Below are 20,147 nucleotides of genomic sequence, written 5' to 3'. Positions count from 1 at the left end.
TATTCACAAGAACTTATAACAGGAGAAGAGGAGTTGTGTGTGTGTATGTATACACACACAGAGACATTTGTTGTTGTTGCTGTTCAGCCATTTCAGTCACGCCTGACTATAATTTGGGGGTTTCTTGGCAAAGATACTGGAGTGACTTTCCCATTTCCTTCTCCAGCTCATTTTACAGAAGAGGAAACTGAGGCAAACAGGGTTAAATGACTTGCCCAGGGCCACACAGCTAGAAAGTGTCTGAGGCCAGATTTGAACTCAGGAAGATAAGTCTTCCTGACTCCCGGCCCAGGGCTCTATCCATGGAACCATCTAGTTGCCCTAGTGAGTTAATTAGGAAGGTATAAAAGGATTGCCTAGCAGCAGTGGGGACCCAGGCAAGGTCCTGGGAGCTCTGTGGAGGATGAGTTGGAGAGGAGAGAGACTGGAAGCAGTAAGACCAAGGAGGAGGCTATTATAACAGTCCAGGTGAAAGGTAATGAAGACCTGAACAAGCATAGTATCCTAATGAGTGAAAACAAGCGATCAGACGATCTTGGCAGACTGAGCAAATGATCCTTCATTTGTCTAAGCTTCTGTTTCCTCATCCATAAAATGGGAGGGTCAAATATGGATGATTTCTGAAGCCCCTCCCTGCTTTAAATCTACAATCCTATGACATTGAGACAAAAACCCTCAAATGGAAGAGACTCAGATCCTGATCTTCTCTTTGAGTCAGTCAGAAAGCATTTATTAAGTGTCTGCTCCCTGCCGGGAACTATCACTGGGGTTACTAAGAAAAGCAAAAGGCAGTCCCTGCCCTCCAGGAGGTCTCAGTCTAATGGGGGAGACAATATGCAAACAGCTGTGTACAGACAAGCTACAGAGGGGATAAATAAGAAATAATCAACAGAGAGGAGGCATTAGAATTAAGAGGGATTGGAGGGAAATCCTGCAGAAGTTGGGATTTTAAAAGAAGACAAGAAAGCCAGTTGTCAGAGTTGAGAAGGAAGAGCATCGCAGGCATGGACCAGAGAAAATTCCAGGAACCAAGAGATAGACTATCTTGTTTAAGAGTATCTGGCCAGAAGGCCAATGTCAATGCATCAAAGACTGGGGAATAAGGTATAAGAAGACTAGAAAAGTGAGGGAATTAAGGAGAAAGGGAAATGGGGGAGATGTTGGTTATGAAGGACCTTGAATGGGAGGATTTTGTATTTGCTCCAGGATGTCATAGGAAGCCAGTAAGGTTGATTGAGTAGGGGTGTGATATGATCAGACCTGTACTTTATGGAAAACTCTTTGGTGGCTAAATGGAGAATGGATTGGAATGGAGAAAGATTTGAGACAGGCAGACCTACCAGCAGGCTACTGCACTAGTCCAAACATAAGGAAATAAGGGTCTGCACCATGGTGGTAATAGGAGAGAAGAAGAAGGTGTATTTGAGATGATGCAAAGGTGAAGTCAGCAGACTGGATATATAGGGGGTGAGAGATACTGAAGTCAAGCGTTGAAACCTAGGTTGAGTCTGGGGAGACTAGAAGGATGGTGGTGTCCTTGACCATAATAGGGAAGTTTGGAAGGGAGGTAGATAAAGAGCTTGATTTTGTTCATATTGAGTTTAAGATGTCCACTGGACATACAATTCCATTATGCACCGTATGTGGTTAGAGATGAAAGACTGGAGGTGAGCAGAGAGTTTAGGACTAAATAAGTAGATTTGAGAATCATGAGCATAGAGATGATAATTAAATCCCTGGAAGTTAATGAGATCACCAAGTGAAGTAGCGTAGAGGAGAAAGAGTAGAGGGCCCAGGCCAGAGCCCTGTGGTATAGATAGCCACAGTTAGTGGGCATGACCCAGACAAAGATCCAGGGAAGGAGACAGAGAGGGATAGCAGGTAAGTAGGAGGAGAACCAGGAGACAGTGGTGTCCTAAAAAAACTAGACAGAAGGACAAGAGGGTTTTTCAACAGTGTCAAAATCTGTAGGGAGTTCAAGAAGAATGAGGATTGAGAAAACGCCATTGGATTTGAAAATTAAGGGATCACTGGTAACATTGGAGAAAGCAGTTTCGTTGAATGATGAGATCAGAAGCCAGATTGTAGAGAGTCAAGAAGAAAGTGAAGGGCAGCTAGGTGGTACCATAGTGCACAGAGCACCAGGCCTGGAGTCAGGAGGGCTCATCTTCCTGAGTTCAAATCTGTCCTCAGATATTAGCTGTGTGACCCTGGGCAAGTCACTTAACTCTGCCTCAGTTTCTTCATCTGAAAAATGAGCTGGAGAAGGAAATGACTAACCACTCCAGTATCTTCACCAGGAAAACTCTAAATGGGGTCATGAAGAGTTGGGCATGACTGAAATGACTCAACAACAACAGAGTGAGAGGAGGGGAAGTGGAGGTACTTACTGTAAACAGTCTGATCAACAAGTTTAGCCACAAATGCAGAAGAGATATGGTATGATAGCTAACAGAGATTAATTGGGCAAGAGGTGGTTTTTTGAGGATGGGGGAGACATGGGTATGTCTTGGGCAGCAGAGAAGCAGCCAATAGACAGGAAGAGAGGGAAGATAAGTGGAAGACTTGAGATCATGGGGGGTTAATCTGCTGAAAATGGCATAAAATCGATCACTTGTGATTGTAAAGGTGTTGCCTTGGCAAGGAATAGGGCTACTTCTTCATGTGAGAAGCCCTTCTTCAGGTGAAGGAGGGAATAATGGTAAAAGGCACCTAAGTGCCATTATCTCTGTCTCTGAGATGCCATTTGGCCTTGAGAAAATCACCTAAATTCTCCAGGTCTCAGTTCCTTCATTTTTTAATTCGAAACCATCCCATTATCAACCTCACCTCTTACTTGTCCCCAGAAGAAAACTTCTGTATCTGAACACAAAAGCTGGTCCCTAAATGACAGCAGCAGGGCGGCACGGGTCCTCAGCAAGACAGTGGAGAGCTACCTGATATCCCTTGTATGCCCCAATCCCTGCCCTCTGGCCATTGTCTGCCTGGAACGGGCTCCATAGCTCGGCTTCCCCAAGTTGCCAGGAAGTTACCACTTTCTTGTCATGGATATCAAGACAAAAAAAGTCTTTTTGTAGCAAGAGTGATTGAGGTTAAACCTACCGGAAAACTTCCTGATTCAAAGGACTTCTCGAATGCTAAACTGTGTTTTCAAGTGTGGTTTGTGAACTTCCTTCACTACAGAGTTGGGAAATATGCTTCTATTTGCCCAAACTGGAATAAAGGGACAGACAAGATGGCCTAGGAAGTGGCGACATCACTATTGCCAAGAGAATGCCCCAAATTCCATCCATGTCGCTCCCAGTTCTGGGGATTCCCCCCATTCTCACTGCCAAGCTAAGTTTAAATACTCTACCACGGCCATTGCTAGCTGTACCTCTCATTCCCTCCTTACCTGTCATGGCTAGAACTTGCAGAAGAGAAAGTCTTGGATCCAGAGAAGCAGGAGGACATTGAAGTCAGGGAGGACAATGAGGAAGCAACTGACCCCCCAAAAAAGATATAGCAGAGGTCGCAGGGCAGTGTAGACAAGGCGGACTCAGAACAATAGCACCCACTGTCCTTAGCTTCTCTGCTTAGCTGCTCTCATTAGCTGCAGATTTACTGGGCTGGGTCCCAGGAACACCCCACACAATGATCCCAAGGGGTCTGCCCCAATTCTTTTGTTCTAGACTCAGCATTCTGCTTAGCACCAGCAAGGAGCTGTTTATCCCACTGCCTAGCAACAGCAGCCGCTCTCCCTGGTTCCCCTTCCTCAGAGACCCTGGCCCCCCAGGGAAGGAGCGGGAACAACAACTTGGTAAGACCAGAGGCCAGAAAGCAGCTTTTAAATCTCCAGTTGTTTTCAGTTATCCAATATGTCCAGTCTGAGAGGGAAGAAACCAGTCATGATTCTTGGGGGAGAGGGAAGAAGAAAGGAGGGGAAGACAGTACCCCAAGGCACACAGATTGGAAAGAAAAGAGCCAGCCAGTCTTTTATATATCCACTTGGCTTCTGTCAGATGCTGCCTCATCTCTGGCCCCCACTAACAAGAAGTAAAAAGGATACTGCACTTGTATACCATCTGGCTGCATCCTTGCAGCAATTCTCTGCTTCTGGGCCAGACTTACAGTCTTTTTATCTGCTTCACTAAGCCCCAAAATGACACACTTCACCCAACACATACAACAGGGATGCTAACCAGCCCCTCTCCCCTAAGCTGAGGATTTACCCAAGGCTACACAACAAAACCGTCGTCCTAAGCTCCTTACCTTACCTCCAGGATACTTACAGTCTACACCTTCATTTCACAAACAAGTTAATGGGTTTCCTAAGGGCAATCAACCCATACTTCTTTAGTTTTTTGGGGTTTACAAGGTGTTTTCCTCTGTGAGACAGGTACTACATAGTTTATTATCCCCATTTTATAGATGAGGAAATTAAGACTCAGATACAAAAAAGATATAGGTCAGGGCAACAGAGAATGGCATTTGAATGCTACAGTTCTCTGTCAGGTTTCTGCAGGACACAGGCTGAATGGGACTACCTAACAACTGTCCTCAGACTGATGGCAGGAAGGGAAAAGACTTTTTTCTGGAAGTGAGATTGCTCAGGCACCCAGGACATCATAGCTGTCACCTTTTCACTGTGTCATCAATAAGAATTCATCAAGTTCCCACTAGAGAAGCAGCCTGGCCTAGTAAAGAGCCAGAGTCCTAAAGACCTGGGTTGGAATCCTGCTGCTTATACAGACTGCCTACCTGACCCTGCCTCACTTAACCTCTGACTATCCCAGCCAGCTTCCTCCGGTTACAAGTTGCTGAGCAAGTTCTGATATTGACTGGTGGAGGGAGTTCCCTAGAACAATGAAATTGCAGACCTAATCCACCCAAAAACATGCAGAGGCACCGAACAGACAGATCCTGGGTGCCTTCCTGGATCTATAGCTCATGCCCCTAACCTCTGCCAGCATCCTGTCCTGAAGGCCCAGTCTTGTGTCCAAATGCACACATCAGCCTGCTGAGCCCCAGGCCAGCTCACTTCTGCCTCTGACACTCCTAAGTGATTTCAGATAAACATCAATCAGTGAAGCCAGGCTGCTGAGTCAGGGAATTTGTTTCAGCCTAAATGATTCACTAGACAAAGCTGGGGAGGCCAAGGCCTAGGCTCTCTGGCCACAGTCGATCAATATGATTCCAGGACAAGATGTTCCCTGCCCACAAATCAGTTTGGGGAATGCTGCGCTAAAGAAAGGGCTTGAGAGCAGCCTAGCCTTCGTAATGTAGACTTGTCCCCATGGAGCATTGGGAGGAGTGTGTGAGTGTATCTCTATGTGGGGGTAGGGAGGGATAGGTGTGCATGCATGTGAAAATGAGGACGTGTGTTTGTGTATTTGTGTGGGTGTATATGTGTGTGTGCGTGCATGTGTGCACAGAGTGTGAGTGGAAATCCTTTCTGTTGTTCAGTTGTTTTTCAGTAATGCTCAACTCTTTGTGATCCCATTTTCTTGTCAGAGATACTAAAATGTTTCTCCATTTCCTTCTCCAACTCATTTTACAGATGAGGAAACTGAGGCAAACAGGGTTAAGTGACTTGCCCAGGGTCACACAGCTAGTAAGTATCTGATGGCAGATTGGAACTCAGGTCTTCCTGGCTCCAGCACAGTACACTATACAATGCACCACCCAGCTGTCCTGAGTGGAGATCTAGTACCTGAAATATTATGCAATAAAATAACAGAGAGCCATGTGCAAGGATATCGCAGAGGACTGTCTAGGTTTCCTAGTAAAACCCTCCTCTGAGGCCACATCATGGCATGGCATGGTGGTGAGCTTGAGTTCCTGAACCCGGTGGATTCTATCAGTCGGGAAAGGCTACATATACTGACAGACCAGGGCATGACCAGAGAAGAGAAGGAACAAGACAGAAAACTAGAGTCCATTCTATTGGAGGATTTGGAGAAGGGACAGGGAGATTTAACATGAGGGTCTGAGGGGACGAAATAGCTATCTTCAACTAATGAGTCGTTATGCGCCACCTTGTTCAGCTTGGCCCCAGTGGGTAATTATCTATGTAGCACTTTCAGGCTGAAAGAGCACCTTGAATACATTAGATTATAACAACAATCTGGTGAAGTGGGTGCTATTACCATCCTCAATTTATGAATGAGGAAGTGGAGGTTCATAGAATTTAAGTGACTGGCCCAAGGTCATACTGTTACTAAACATCTGAGACAAGATTTTAACCTAGGTCTTTCTTCCTAGGGCAGCTAGGTGACACAGTGAGCAGCTAGGTGCCATAGTAGATAGAGCACCAGTCCTGGAGTCAGGAAGTTACCTTCGTTAGTTCAAATCTGGCCTCAGACACTTACTAGCTGTGTGACCCTGGGCAGGTCACTTAATCCTGTTTGTCTCAGTTCCTAGTCTGTAAAATGAACTGGAGAAGAAATGGCAAATCACTCAAGTATCTTTGCAAAGAAAACCCCAAATGGGGGTCACTGAGAGTCAGACATAACTGAAAATGACTGAACTATAGCAAAGAGAAGCATGCAGAACAATGACAACAGGAGAGAGGCAGGAGGAAGAGACAGAAAGAGTAGAGAGAAGAGAAAGATTGAGGCAGCTGTGGCAGAAGGGGAGGGAGAGATAAAAATAAAAACAAGAGGGAAAGAGCTAATAACACAGATAGGGATAAGGAAGGCAAAGGATGGAGAGACAGTCACAGAGAGAGATAGAAAGGTAAGGATAGAGAGAAGGTTGGGGGGAAGACAGAGGGAGACAGAGACAGAGAGAATGATGGAAATAGAAGAGAGACACAAGAATTGAGAGAGAGAGAGAGGAGGAAGGGAGGAAGACAGACAGATAAAAAGAACAAGATAGTAACAAAACATACAAAAACAAGAATGAAAGCAAAACCCGGCCCTTGTTAGCTCACTCCTTCTGCATGGCTTTCTCATTATTTTCCTTTGCTTCACAGGACCAGAGGGTTGAGACATCCCTGAGCAAACTTGGTAAAGTCAAGCTTGGCTTTTCTCGGTCCACCTCAATCTAGCAACCAATTAGCATGTCCCAGAGGAAGCATCTTCTCACTCTGTGCTCAACCTGTGCTGCCCTCTGGGAGTTTACAAGCACTCTAGGGAAGCCAAACACACAAGCCACAGAGAACAAGTTAAACTATGTCTTGGGTGTGGGTGCAAAGGCAACTCAGAGAATGGTGTCAACAAGTAGGGTGAGCTCAGGCTGGGCTAACTAGATGCAATGTGCTAAGCCACAAACTCAAGGAAAAGACCTAGCAGATGCCCCTAGAACATGTTGGCTTTTAATGGAGGACAAGGTGAGCCTCACTTAAAACATCTTAGACCAGGCAGGAGGCAGAGGTTTCTGGGTTGGTAAAAAAAAAAAAAAATCACATCACTAATAGGAAGGTACCACATAGCAACTTATCCTCTGAATGGGCTGCCAGCTTCAGTTAGGGAAGAGGTGCTAGGAAAGAATCCCCACCTTGACGGTAAGGGAAGGAGTGGGTCCAGGCTGCTCAAGCTTACAAAGGCACTTCCCCACCAGTTCTTGGGTCCATCATGCTCTGATGTGGAGACAGGGATTTCCCACCTTGGGAAATTTTTCAGATGTGGTACAGGAAATAAGATGCCTCCTAAAAGCCTCTGGCTTTCCCTCTCACACCACATTTCACACCAGAAAGGGATGGGGAGGTAGCTATATCACATTACAGTGTGATGAGTCCTTGATTCAGGTCACTGGGGATATACTGATCTGAGGCAGAAAGGAACAGCCAAAGTTGAGTGAGGGGATAGAATTTAGAGTTGAACTTTATCCAAATCTTTTATCCTGAACAGATAAAACCTTCCAGGGGTCACAGTCACTAATTTGGAAAATGGTCAGATGCACTTTAATACCATGCCAACTTCCATCTCCTCATCTACTCAAAACTGAATGAAAATAGAACTCTACTATCCAGAGTCACTGGTCTCCTTGCTGTTTTTGAATGATGCTCTCTATCTCCTGACCCTGTGTCTTTTCACTGGCTGTGTCCCAAGCCTGGAATGCTTTCCCTCCAGGCTTCCTTCAAGACTCACTCACATTTCCCCTGCTGAAAGAGACTTTTCCTGCTCCCACTACTGTTAAACCTTTCCTTCTGAGATTATCTCCCGTTTTATGCTGTTTACATGTTGTCTCCACTACTGGAGAGCAGAGACGATTTTTGCCTTTGTTTTTATCTTGTGGTGCTGGTGGTGGTGATAGAGGAGGAGGAAGAAGGGGGAAGGGGGAGGAAAGGGAGGAAGGAGGCAAGGGAGGTGGGGAAGGGGGGGAGGAAGAATTGTTTTAGTGTCCAACTCTCCATGACCCCATTTGGGAATTGCTTAGCAAAGATGCTGAAGTGACTTGCTATTTTTATCCTTAATACTTAGCAAATTCTTGATGATGATGATGATGATGATGAAGGAGGAGGAGGATCTGGAGTCAAAGAACTTTGACTTGGGTTGTGATCTCACTTCTGCCACACACTAATTGGGCAAACCCTCCACCTTCTTTGGGTCTCAACTTCCTCATCTGTAAAACGAGGGGGATGGAATAGATGACCTCCAAAATTCCTTCCAGCTCTAAGTCCATGATACTATGACCAGGGTTCAAATCCCAGTTCTGCTACTCAATACCTGTGTGACTTTGAGCATTTTTTTTTTCTGCATCTGTTTCCTTCTTATAAAACAAGGAAGTTGAACTAGAGGACTTTTACCTTCTCTTCCAACTCTGAATCTATGACTGTCTCTGAATTGAGAGAAGGAAAGCTGATACTCCCAAGGTACTCAGCTGCAAATGACTTCCCAACCTGCCAGAGTTACGTTTCAGCCTCGGCACCAATGCAAACCCCACCAAGGAAGGGATCGTGGATGCCTGGGAGAAGTGAAATCTACAAATTCCAGAGAAACTTGAGGGCTCTGCCTCCTGCCCAGGATGGGAATGGGGTGGGTGGGGAGGTGGAAGGTCCCCTGCCTCCCACATTCTGGGTTCTTCTTACAGATATCTCACTGGTGCACAAGCCCTAAGCCCGAATGGCATCCTTCAAAGAGCTGTGGATGGTAGTCGTTGGCACTGTGATGGCTCTCTTGGCCATCACTAGCGGGATCTTACTGAGTAAGTGTCAGTTCCCCTCCCTCCCTATGTCCTTCCTTCCCATTCTCTCAACCCCACAACAGCCCCACACTCCCGCTGCCTCATAAAGGGGGATGAAGGGGCAAGGGCAGGGATCCAGACAATGTAGAAGAGTTTTACAGGCTGACTTTCGAATACATAATCTCTGATCCCCCTTCAGACTGTGAGCTCAGACTTCTTTCTCCAGAAGGAAGAGGTACTTGGAAGAAAGGGCGGGGGAGGCATCCGGAGGTCCCTGGCCAAGTTTCTGCTTATTGATATGCATAAAGATTTGCATAAGTCTGCACTAATCTCCTGCTTTGAGGGCCATCAGGATAACTCTCTGTAAGTGAAGGAGTTCGTTATAGCTCTATTTGACCCTCAGAATCTCTAAGGAAGAGAAACATTAATTAGTCAAACCTTTGCCAATCATCCTGGAGTCCCTGGAATCAAGCCTGTCCACCCTACCTTCCCTTAGGAGACTGGGTGAGCTCCAAGAGCTCCAGCTAGGCTGAATTTCCTCTTCACTTTTTCCCAAAGCCAAGGAAAGGGACTGTTCCTGGTGACACACACTATTCGTCCTTTCTACTTCCACTCTTCCTCTTGACCCTGGAACTAACTCCAAGAGTCTTTCTCAGTTATATTTCACTCAATTCTCTTCCTCCTTCTCCCCCTGCCCCATTTATCTTCAATATACAATAATATTAATCAACTGCAAACCTCCCCCCTTATCTTTAATACTCAACAATATTAATGATAACAGCCAACATTTCTAGAGTGTTTTGTAGATCCAAAGCACTTTTCTCAACCTTACTCTCATTTGAATCTGACAGGGCAAGTAGTGGAAATAATATTAGTTCTATTTTTCATATGAAGAAATGAGTTAGTCAATCAATAAAGAGTTAGTCAATCAATAAACATTTATTAAATGCCAGGCATTGCCCTAGGTTTTGGGGAGACAAAGAAAGGTCAAAGACAGTCTCTACTCCCAAGGAGTTCATGGTCTGAGGGGGATATAATAGAATTGGAGGAGCCATGTATTCCAACCCATAGCCACAAATAGCACATCTGACTCTCAGTTACCAGGTGAAGTGGTTTTGCTGGAGGGCATACAATGAAGAACTTTTAACTCCCAGACCAAGGCTTCCTAGTTCCACCTCTTGCCCCTCACATGATAGGATTATAGATTTAGAAATGGAAGATCTAAAGTTTCAAGATCATCTATCTAAAGTTTGGGAAACTGAGGCCCATAAAGGGTAAATGACATGCTCAAGGTCACAAAGGCAATAAGGGGCTGAGCCAGGATTTCCCCTCTTGGTATTCTCTGATTCCCATCTACAATGCCACAAGTGCCTATAGTAGGTACATCATAGGGTTGTTGAGAATCAAATAATAACAACAGTAATTAGAAAGCATTTTGTAAACTTAAAAGACTATGTAAATTTGGGATATTATTGTTATCTATCTTTTCTCTTAATTCCTTCAGCACTTACAGATTTTCCCACACACCATTCCCAAAGCTACCTTTTATTGGTGTCTACTTTTTTTCTGGCTATTATTCTTTGTTCTCTAATTAGATTATAAGCCTCTTGGGGGCAGGAACCATTTCTTATATTTCTTTATGTCACCCTAGCACAGTGCAAAGCACAGTTAGGTATTTGATAGTTAATAAACAAACTTTGAGTAACATTGGGCTAAAAGGAGAACATCCAATCCCACTCAAATCTGTACTACATTTAGCTCAGCTCCATGACTTCAAACAATGGTTTTGAATAAGGACAGTGGAGACAATTCAAGTCATTATAACCCTACTGGGTCTCTAATCTGGTCTCTCTTTAGGTAAATCAACCACAGGAAGATTTGTGATACACATAGATCATCCAACCAAAAGCTATTTCATTTGAAAACTAAATGTACTGAACCCATAATTAGGAACCCCATATGAATACCTCCTAGGCCATGGGACTTTTTGGTGTAAAGAATTAGGAAGTCATAGCCCTTAGCTTTTGTGTAATCCTGACTTTGAAAGACCTCACAGGCCCAGGTTAGGTACAGGTCAGAAACTCTCTTTCTACTACTGTGTCTAGGAAAGGTATCCTAGAACAGTAGGAAAAAATCTGGATCATGTCTCAGAAAACCCTGATGCTAGTAGGCATGGCTATCCCACAAATTAGTTATATGAGCTTAGGTGTTTCTTCACTGGTTAATGCCTTGAGTTTCCCCATCCAAAGAATAGAAGAATTGAGTGAGGAAGGCATTGAGGCAGTTAAGCAGTACAAGGGATAGGACACATACCTTGAGTCAGGAGAAGACCTGAGTTCGAATCCTGCCTCAGACATTTACTAGCTGTATGACCCTGAGCAAGTCACTTAACCTTTGTCTGTCAGTTTCCTCATCAGTAAAAAGGAAATAATAATGGCACCTACCTCCTAGTTGTTGTGAGGATCTAATAAGACAATATGTGTGAAGCATTATATCAATTCTAGCTATTATTATATAGATAGGGTAGAACTAGTGTGGGTCACCACCAGAAGAGTTTGAAAATGACTAAAGCCCCGATCTTTGATTTGACACCATAGTTAAACTACTGCTGTTCAGTCTGACTCTTCAGTGACTTCATTGGTGGTTTTCTTGGCTGACCAACCATCGATTAAGGCTCGTTGTACCAGATTTAGTAATACCTAGGAAGGGATGGCTCTGGAGGAGAGGGTGAGGCTGCTGACAGCTTTGCAAAGTTCTGCCTCACTTAAATCAATTCGCTGCAAGTCAAGACTGTGTCTTTGGTCCTCTTCAAGATCAAAGAACAATACCCATGAAACCAAACTGTGCCCTTTTTCACCAGCACCACTAGTTCACTTTGTTTATTACCCATCCTTTGTGTATTTGTGCATAGACACCTGAAGCCATGGAGTTTGTTGATGACTCCTTTATTAAATTTCGCAAATTTCTGCTAGCCTACAATTCTTCCTATTCTTGGTGCTGAACTCTATGGAATCTTGCTTAGTGGATATGTCTGGACGATATTCTCCTTCCTCTTTACTTTTCGATATCAAAGCCTTTTCTTCTTAAATTAGAATTGCAAATCTCCAGGAAAAGTACATTCTTACCAGCCCTTGTTTGACATACTCAGTCACCAGGTAGAAAGGTATCATTCCCACCTTTTATGGCATAATCTAGAAATTAAGTCACTTCCTTTTGATGGGCTTCATTTCCTCGTCTATAAAATAAGGGTGATTTACCAGGCAATCTCTAATTCTGACATTCTGTCAAAGTCAAAACATTCTGATTTCCCCACCAGTTTTGGGTCAAATACTTCGTTGTATTGGATCATGGTAATTATATTGGGTCATTGCTACATGTCTTAGAATGGGGGGAGGCTAGAAGAAAGACAGCTTCTGCTAGCCACTAACCCATTGTTCCTGACACCCACCTGTATTTGCAGTCGTTCTAATCCTGCAAAAGTACTATTTCTTCTGTGACCACAAGTTCATCCCAAGATGCAAGGTGTGTGACAGACATAAGGACTGTGCCTTGGGGCAGGATGAGAAACACTGTGTTGAGAGCACCCCCAATGAAGATTTGCCCCTGGTAGGAGGTGAGTCCCCAGGAATAGATAGAACAAGAATTGGCTACTGATCTTGGAATTCTTATTCCAAGACCAGAGTTCAAATCTTGCCTTAAACACTTATTTACTAATGTGACCCTGGGCAAGTCACTTAACACTGCCTCAACTTCCTCATCCATAAAATGAGTTGGGGAAGATCCCACTACAGGATCTTTGCCAAGAAAACCCCAAATAGGGTCACAAAGAGTCAGACATGACTGAAAAACAACAAAAAATTTAGAGCCTCAAACACTAAGGAATGAGAAAAACAAACATAATGGAAAGTTGCAGAGAAAGTACTTTAGTGACCATTGGGTTTAGTCCTAAAGGACCCTGACCTCCATTTGGTTAGACCAGGGTTGGAGAACCTTAGGCCTCGAGGCCACACGTGGCCTTCTAGGTCCTTGGGTGTGGCCTTTTAATTGAGTTCAAGTTTTACAGAACAAATCCTTTTATTAAGGGGATTTGTTCTGTGAAGTTTGGATTCAACACTTGAAGACCTAGAGGGCCACATGTTGCCTCCAGGCCCCAGCTTCCCCACCTGTGGCTTAGACCTTAAGGTGGTGTGGGCTTCTTGATATTTGGGCATAGGATATTGAAACCAAGAGATTTGGGTTCAAATTTTGGCTTTAGCAGCTTCTAGCTCCATAACCACAGGCAAGTTACAACCTCTTTCCTTGTCTGTAATATGAGGATAATGATACTTACACAAAGTTGTTATTAGGAAAGCATTTTTTGAACCTTAAAAGCACAATTAAAATATAAGTCCTTAGTTCTTATTGCCTGACCTTTGGAAGCTCCCCATTTGCACTAGGAGTCTACCATTTTAAGGTAATTTAGGTCAGGGGCTTGTACAGAGACAAAGCTAGTGGCTGGAACAAAGTCATTGATTTATAGATGGAAGGGATTTTAAAGGATGTCTAGTACAACCCCCATCACCACCTCATTTTTCACATAAGGTAACTGAGATCCACAGAGGTTGAATGACTTGCCCAAGGTCACACTGGTAAAAAGTGTCTGAGACAAGATTTGAACTCAGATCTTCCTGACCCCAGGCCTATCCACTATACCACACTGTTCTTCTAATGGCTTGGACTGGTGAGGAACATGAGAAACACTAGAGAAAAACCACTGAGATCATCCATGTTTATTTAAATGTTAAGTGAATTAAGTGAACAGACCAAGGTTATTCATGGTACAATGATAAGAACACTGGCCTTGGGATCAAAGGACCCAGGTTCAAATCTTGTATAAAATTTCCCAGTTGTGAGACTGTGGACAAGTCACCTTCCTTGGGCTTCATGTGTAAAATGAGAGGTTGGACTAGATGGCCTGTGAGGTTCTTTCTAGCTCTCTATCTTCCACACTATAAAATGGAGCCACTTAATCCCCTTTCATTCAAATGCAGCCCTGCCCCTACCCCAGAACATTCTGCCCAATGGGAGGAGCCCTTCCATGTCCAAGTCCAGGCCAATCTAATCCAACAGGCATTTATTAAGCACTTTCTGTGTGAAGTTCAGGGCATGGTCCTGAAGGGGAAGGGGTGGTGGGGTGGTGATAGGCCACAAAGACAAAACAAAAAACAGACCCTTCCCCCAAGGAGCTCATCTTCTAATGGGGAGACAAGTAGGTACATGTTGAGGTTTGGGGTTTAGGGATGCTCAAGACTCCAAAATACTGGCATGCCTGATCTTGCCAAATGAATTCAACTCAAGCCTTCTCTTAGTCAAAGAAAACAGAGTTTATTAAAGATTCACCATAATGGGTAGACTCTTAAGGAGCCTAAGTATTTGTGAGGTTTGTATTGACCATCAGGCCAGAATAATGGCCTGACAGACTGATGTCAGTCTGAGCCAGATCGAATCTGAGCACCTTCATGGTGGCAAAATGGATCTTATATACAGAAAGACTGTGGGAAGGATCTGGGGTGGTCGAGAGGAGGGGTTTAGGGAGGGTCTTCAGGAGGAGTCCTAAGGAGGATCTTGATGGGACTGAGTTCAGGACTTCGGAACCAAGAGAATGGGATTTTAATGGAATCAAGGGTGGGAAACAGCTGGAGGTAACCAGGCAATGGAGGGCTAGGCTAGGTTAAGGGTAACAGAGATTCAGTCATATTAATAATAGAAGGCTTTTGGCTTCTGGGGAACACCCAATCAAGTGGAAAGATTCAAGGGGTTCCCAGAGCCTATACCCTATTAGTATACACAAAATGTATGGGAGAGACCAAAGTTAATATCAAAGGGAGGGCAGGGAGGCAGGGGAGAAGGGGTTGAACTAGGAAAGGCCTCCTGCAGATGGTAGAATTTGAGCCCTCTGGAGGTGAGTGGAATTTTGGAGACACCTTAGGCCCAGCCAGTTAGGAGACTGCAGAATTCATGATCTTCTCCTCAAACTTACCTTCCCTCCCACACACCTAGGCTGCTCTTCCTTTGTTCCTTCCCAGTAGGAGAGGAGATGAGGTGGGGATGTTCTCTGAGTATCCAGGGGGATGAGAAGGGGGAGGTGCTAGTGAGCCCCGGAGGGTGACTGATTGTTCACCGACTGAGTCATGTCTCTCCCTTCCTAGTCCGTCTCTCCAAGGACAGATCTACTCTTCAAGTGATAGACAGAGAGACAGATCTCTGGTCCTCAGCCTGTTTTGACAACTTTACAGAAGCATGGGCTAAAATCGCTTGTGCCCAGATGGGGTATAACAGGTACCTTGGTCTCCCTTCAAGATCTTTCTTCCTTCTCTCCTGAACCTCCCCACCTCTTTTCCTCCTTACTATATATTTCTCTTTTTTTACTCCATCTCCCTTATTTACCTTTTTTTTCCTGGTAGCCAAAGCCCCTTTGAGTAAAATTACACTTTAAATGGGGCTTAATTTTGTTTTGGAGGGGGAAGGCAAGGCAATTGGGGTTAAGTGACTTGCCCAAAGTCACAAGGCTAGTAAGTGTTAAGTATCTGAGACCAGGTTTGAACTCAGGTCCTCCTGACTCCAGGGCCAATTCTCTATTCACTGCACCACCTAGCCAACCCGTGTGGTTTAATTTTACTGGGATGTTTTAATCCTAAAGCCTCAGACACTTATTAGCTGTGTGACCCTTGGCAAGTCACTTAACACTGTTTGCCTCAGTTTCCTTGTCTATAAAATGAGCTAGAGAAGGAAATGGCAAACCTCTCCAGTATCTTTGCTAAGAAAACCCCAAATAGGGTCATGAAGAGTTTGACATGACTGAAAAACAACTGAACAATCACAACCCTCCCAAATCTGCACAATATTCAAAACCACCCCCGAAGTCCTGAGTTATGATGTGGTAAAGCAAACATTAGCCTATCTATCTGGAGCTTTGAGACCTTAGAGACTCCCAGCTATAGCCCTAACTATGTACCCTTGGCAAAGACCATTTCACCTTTATGCACCTCAGTGTCCTCACCTATAAAATGAGGAGATTTGGACTTAGGTGACCTCTAAGGCCCCTTCCAATTTGGAATCGATCATCCTACCTCTCCAGGTCTTAATTCTCTCATCCACAAAATGAAATGAAAGGGGTCTAGACTAGACCATCCCAAAGGTCCCTTCTGCCTCTAATATTATACAATTCTGACACAATGTACCTATTTAGAACAGATGGATATGGGGACCTCTCTGTTTATTTCCAATGGGGGATAACCTTCCCAGTTTTTCCACAGTGTTAAGATGCTAGGCAAAATGACGAGGGGCTCTGGTCACTCCTGGGCCTTCACCTTTAAGACAAAATGCAGAAGACTATGTTTCTGTTGAAATTCTCCAAGCACATGGTCCAGGAGCCTCTGAAGAGGAAGAGGGCTTCTTGCTCTTCCCACTTTGCATTTACAGAATCATAGGACTTAGGATTGGAGATCATGTAAAGCCCATCTAAAAGGTCAGCTGGTCTAACCCCCTCATTTTACAAATGAGAAAAATGAAGCCCAGAAGGATTCATCAACCTGTCCAAAGTCACAGTTATAATAAAGATTTGAAACCAGATTCTCTGATTCCAAATCCCAGGCACCTTCTACCAGACAATATTGCATTCATGCAGACCCCTTCATTTGTAGCAGAGCCCTCAAGAGTGATGGAGGATTCTCCCCAGTTCTCTCAAACCTACTCCCTTCCTCTGCCACCACACCCTTCTCCTCACCCACTGTTAGCCACCTCCACATCCATCCTTCTGAAGAGGATAGACCTCTGATTTCCCCTCTGCTCTATCACCCTGAAGCTGCTTAGTCATCCATCCCCAAGCACAGCAATCAGCCTGGGCACAAGTTGCTTACTACAGAATCATCTTGTTCTCTCTAAGTGGTGGGACCCTGGAATTTCTTTCTTTCCTGAGCTCTCAGAAGCCTTTTGTTAGTTTGGTTTTGGGGTGCTATAGACCAAAGCCACATGTCTGACCTTTTCCTCTATTCTCTACCCACCCACTTTGCTTTAGACTTCTCCTACCTCATTCCCTGCTTTCTTATTAATCGTTGAATGGGTGTTGCCTCAGTCAACCTGAAATCTGTTAAAGATCTTAGCTTGAAAAGGCCAAGGTCTCCCACTGCATCCAGGCTATCTCTAGTAGTCCTGATCTATATTTTGCCACTGGACCCAGATGGCTCTGGAGGAGAAAGTGGTGACTTTGCACAGCCCTCCCTCACTTAAATCCAATTCACTTGCATGTCATGACATCACCTCCCTGATGCTATGGTCCTCTTTGAGAACAAAGGACAAACAAACATCTTTCTTCTCACTTAGCTAGTGCCTCTTCTTACCCTGTCAGGTGGAATGGTTACAGGGCACATCTCAGCAGCAACACTATTTAGTCAGTTCCATGGATATGAGATTTGCAAGCCTCTCAGTACCATGGACAGAAGCTATTCTTCTATAAAATTATCTTTTCTGGGTGCTGGGGGAACTAACTGCGCAAAGAGGAGACAAAAAGGAAGGAAGAGAAAGAAAGTAGAATAAATCAGGAATGACAATTAGAGGAAATAAATTTTTATCCAGGATTAAAGGGAGGACAGGCACCTGGTTTGACTAGAGAGGAGGAAAGGGCATTCCAGCTAAAGTGAATCTCAGTCTAAGACAATTTAGAGATAGGTCATGATCCTGCCCTGCTTTCCCCATAGATAGCATCACTAAAGAACAACAAGATTGTATTAAGCATTGACTATCTGCTAGGTACTGTGATCAATTCTGAGGTCCCAAAGAATGGCAAAAATAATTTCTGCCCTTACATTCTAATGAAAGAAACCCTCCTCAAACCTTCATCCACCCAAATTCCTTCTTTGAGTAACTGGCATCCCCAAATCAAATAAGCTTCCTCCACCACCTGGGTCTCTTTCCTTCTTTGTTCTCCAGTGGAACAAAGGCATTGCTGGGGACTTGAGGTAAGAGAAAGGGGTCTTCGATACAGTTTGGAATGAAAATGGAGTTTGGTGTTAGAGAAAGGCATTGCAAAAGCAAATAAACCCTAAGGATGCAATAAGAAAATTAGACTGCTCTTTGAGAAAGAATGTTCCTAGCATTTCATGATTAAAATTTATTGAATACTAGTTTCTGCCCAAGGTATAAAACATTAGGGCTCCTCTGGGTTAATGTCTTTGATCTGGAAGTCACATGACCCCACCCTACTCTCCACCTTGGGGGAGCCATAATCAGAGCAAAATGCAACAGGTGGGGCCGTATGCTCCATCCACTCCAGCCCAAAGAACAGAAGCAGAGGCCATAATGTGGCTGTGCTAATCCCATACCAGGATGCATAAACAGAGACAGTGCCATCCACACTCACCCAAACCACTACCCATTCCCCATCCTGAGTCTACGTACACCAATCAGGGGTGGGAGAACTAGGTCTCCATTGTCACTCTCTAAGCTCCTACTCCAGATAATACATCTGACCCTTCCTAGTTTGAGCATGGAGCCTACTTTCCAAGCTGTGAAGATTGAACCAGAGCAGCAACTGCCTGTCAGCAAGATCACAGCCAAAGACCAGGAGCTCCAAGTGCAGGACTTCTCAGGGTAAGTGAGAAGCATCTTCAAACCTTCAAAGAGGCAGTCAGTAGATGCTGGTGGCAGGAACTTAATTAAGATGAACTTAATCTAGACACCAGGAAGAACACCTGACCAACCAAATTATTCAGTCCTGGAAGGTTGAGGAATCATGAGGCTGGGAGATTTTTTTTTTTTAATATGACACACACCCATCCACCTAAACTGGGCAAAGTGATATCTTGCCTGAAGGGAGTTGACCTCAGCATCAACCAGAATGGTGAAAAATGATGTTTTCTAACTGCCCCATATTCCTTACTAAACCCTATAAATCTTCTATTTTCCTTGTACAGTTCTAGAGATTGAGTATCTTAGGTACTCCCTGCCCACTCACCCAGACCCACAAATGGATGCCTCTTCAGTGCTCCAACATCTCACAGAAAAAAAAAATTCTGAAACTTGATCAGGCACCAATTACCAGAATATCATTGTAGGAAAAGATGTTAGAAGCCATTTAGTCCACTCCATACCTAACCAAAAATTCCCACTATATCAGACCCAACAAGTAGTATCCAACTTTTTATTACAGACATCTAATGAGAGACAACCCATATTTGGATAGCTCTAGTTTCTAGAAAGAATTTTCTTGAATAGAAAAAAAATCTCTACTTCTTTACATGCATATAGAACCATTCCAATGCAGGTATACAAATATACATACACCCCAGTTCTGACCATAAAACATGAAAATACACCCCTTTTGTTTCTGTCTCTTTCTTTCTCTCCTCTGTCTCTTTCTCTCCTTCCTTTCTCTCTCCCTCCTTACCTTATCTCTGTCTATCTCTCTCTTCCCTATCTCTCTCTGTCTCTCTCCCCTTCTCTTCCTCCTTACCTCCCTCTGTCTCTCTCTGTCTCTGACTCTCTCTGTTTCTCTCTCTTCCCCTTCTTCCCTCCCTCCCTGTCTGTGAGTGTCTCTCTCTCCTCACTATCTCACTCTGTGTCTCTCGCTTTTTCTTTCTTCTCTCTGTCTGTTCCTCTCTCCCCTTTTCTTTTTCATTCTCTTCCTGTGTCTCTCTGTTTCTCTGTCTGTCTGTCTGTCTCTCTCTCTCTCTCTCACACACACACACACACTGATCTATGCTTACATAGTAGAGAGTTCTTGAAAACAAATCTTGCTGCTGTCTCTGCTTTTTGTTGTTATTCATTGACAAATGGTTTGTGTGTATGCCCCTTCCCTCCCCAAGGATCAAATATTAAAGAAGGAAAGGATGATAGTAGTCCAATCATTTACATTAAATACCATTTTTAAAAAAATGTATTTGCCTATCTTCCTGTTGGTAACCTAGGAAGCATTGTGTTCTACCTTCTTCCTCCTTGATATCAGAACTTTGTTTGGCATATTACAATCCTACAATTGTAGGATTAGGCTAAGAATTGGAAGT

At 44.1% G+C, this 20,147-nt stretch overlaps 2 protein-coding genes across 3 annotated transcripts in view; one reads left to right on the top strand and one right to left on the bottom strand.

The window, feature by feature from the left end:
- SMIM35 (small integral membrane protein 35) overlaps positions 1-3,585 on the bottom strand; it is a 66,547-nt gene extending 62,962 nt beyond the window's left edge. The window contains exon 1 of the mRNA XM_069066692.1: positions 3,395-3,585. Coding sequence (XP_068922793.1) covers positions 3,395-3,401 — 7 coding nt within the window. The 5' untranslated portion in view covers positions 3,402-3,585. The remainder of the gene's footprint in view (positions 1-3,394) is intronic.
- The window catches only part of TMPRSS4 (transmembrane serine protease 4), a 46,273-nt gene that overhangs the window by 11,540 nt on the left and 14,586 nt on the right, over positions 1-20,147 (top strand). For both annotated transcript variants that reach the window (XM_069066691.1, XM_069066690.1), the window contains exons 2-5: positions 9,016-9,129; positions 12,569-12,721; positions 15,297-15,426; positions 18,625-18,735. In XM_069066691.1, the coding sequence (XP_068922792.1) occupies positions 9,048-9,129; positions 12,569-12,721; positions 15,297-15,426; positions 18,625-18,735 (476 nt within the window). In that variant the 5' untranslated portion in view covers positions 9,016-9,047. The remainder of the gene's footprint in view (positions 1-9,015; positions 9,130-12,568; positions 12,722-15,296; positions 15,427-18,624; positions 18,736-20,147) is intronic.

Source organism: Petaurus breviceps, unplaced genomic scaffold (genome assembly GCF_028583685.1).
Source record: "Petaurus breviceps papuanus isolate PSGF00001 unplaced genomic scaffold, PetGlider_PUasm1.0 90723, whole genome shotgun sequence".
NCBI lineage: Eukaryota > Metazoa > Chordata > Mammalia > Diprotodontia > Petauridae > Petaurus > Petaurus breviceps.
Note: the sequence above shows the minus strand (reverse complement) of the source record. Positions and strands in the feature narration are given on the sequence as shown.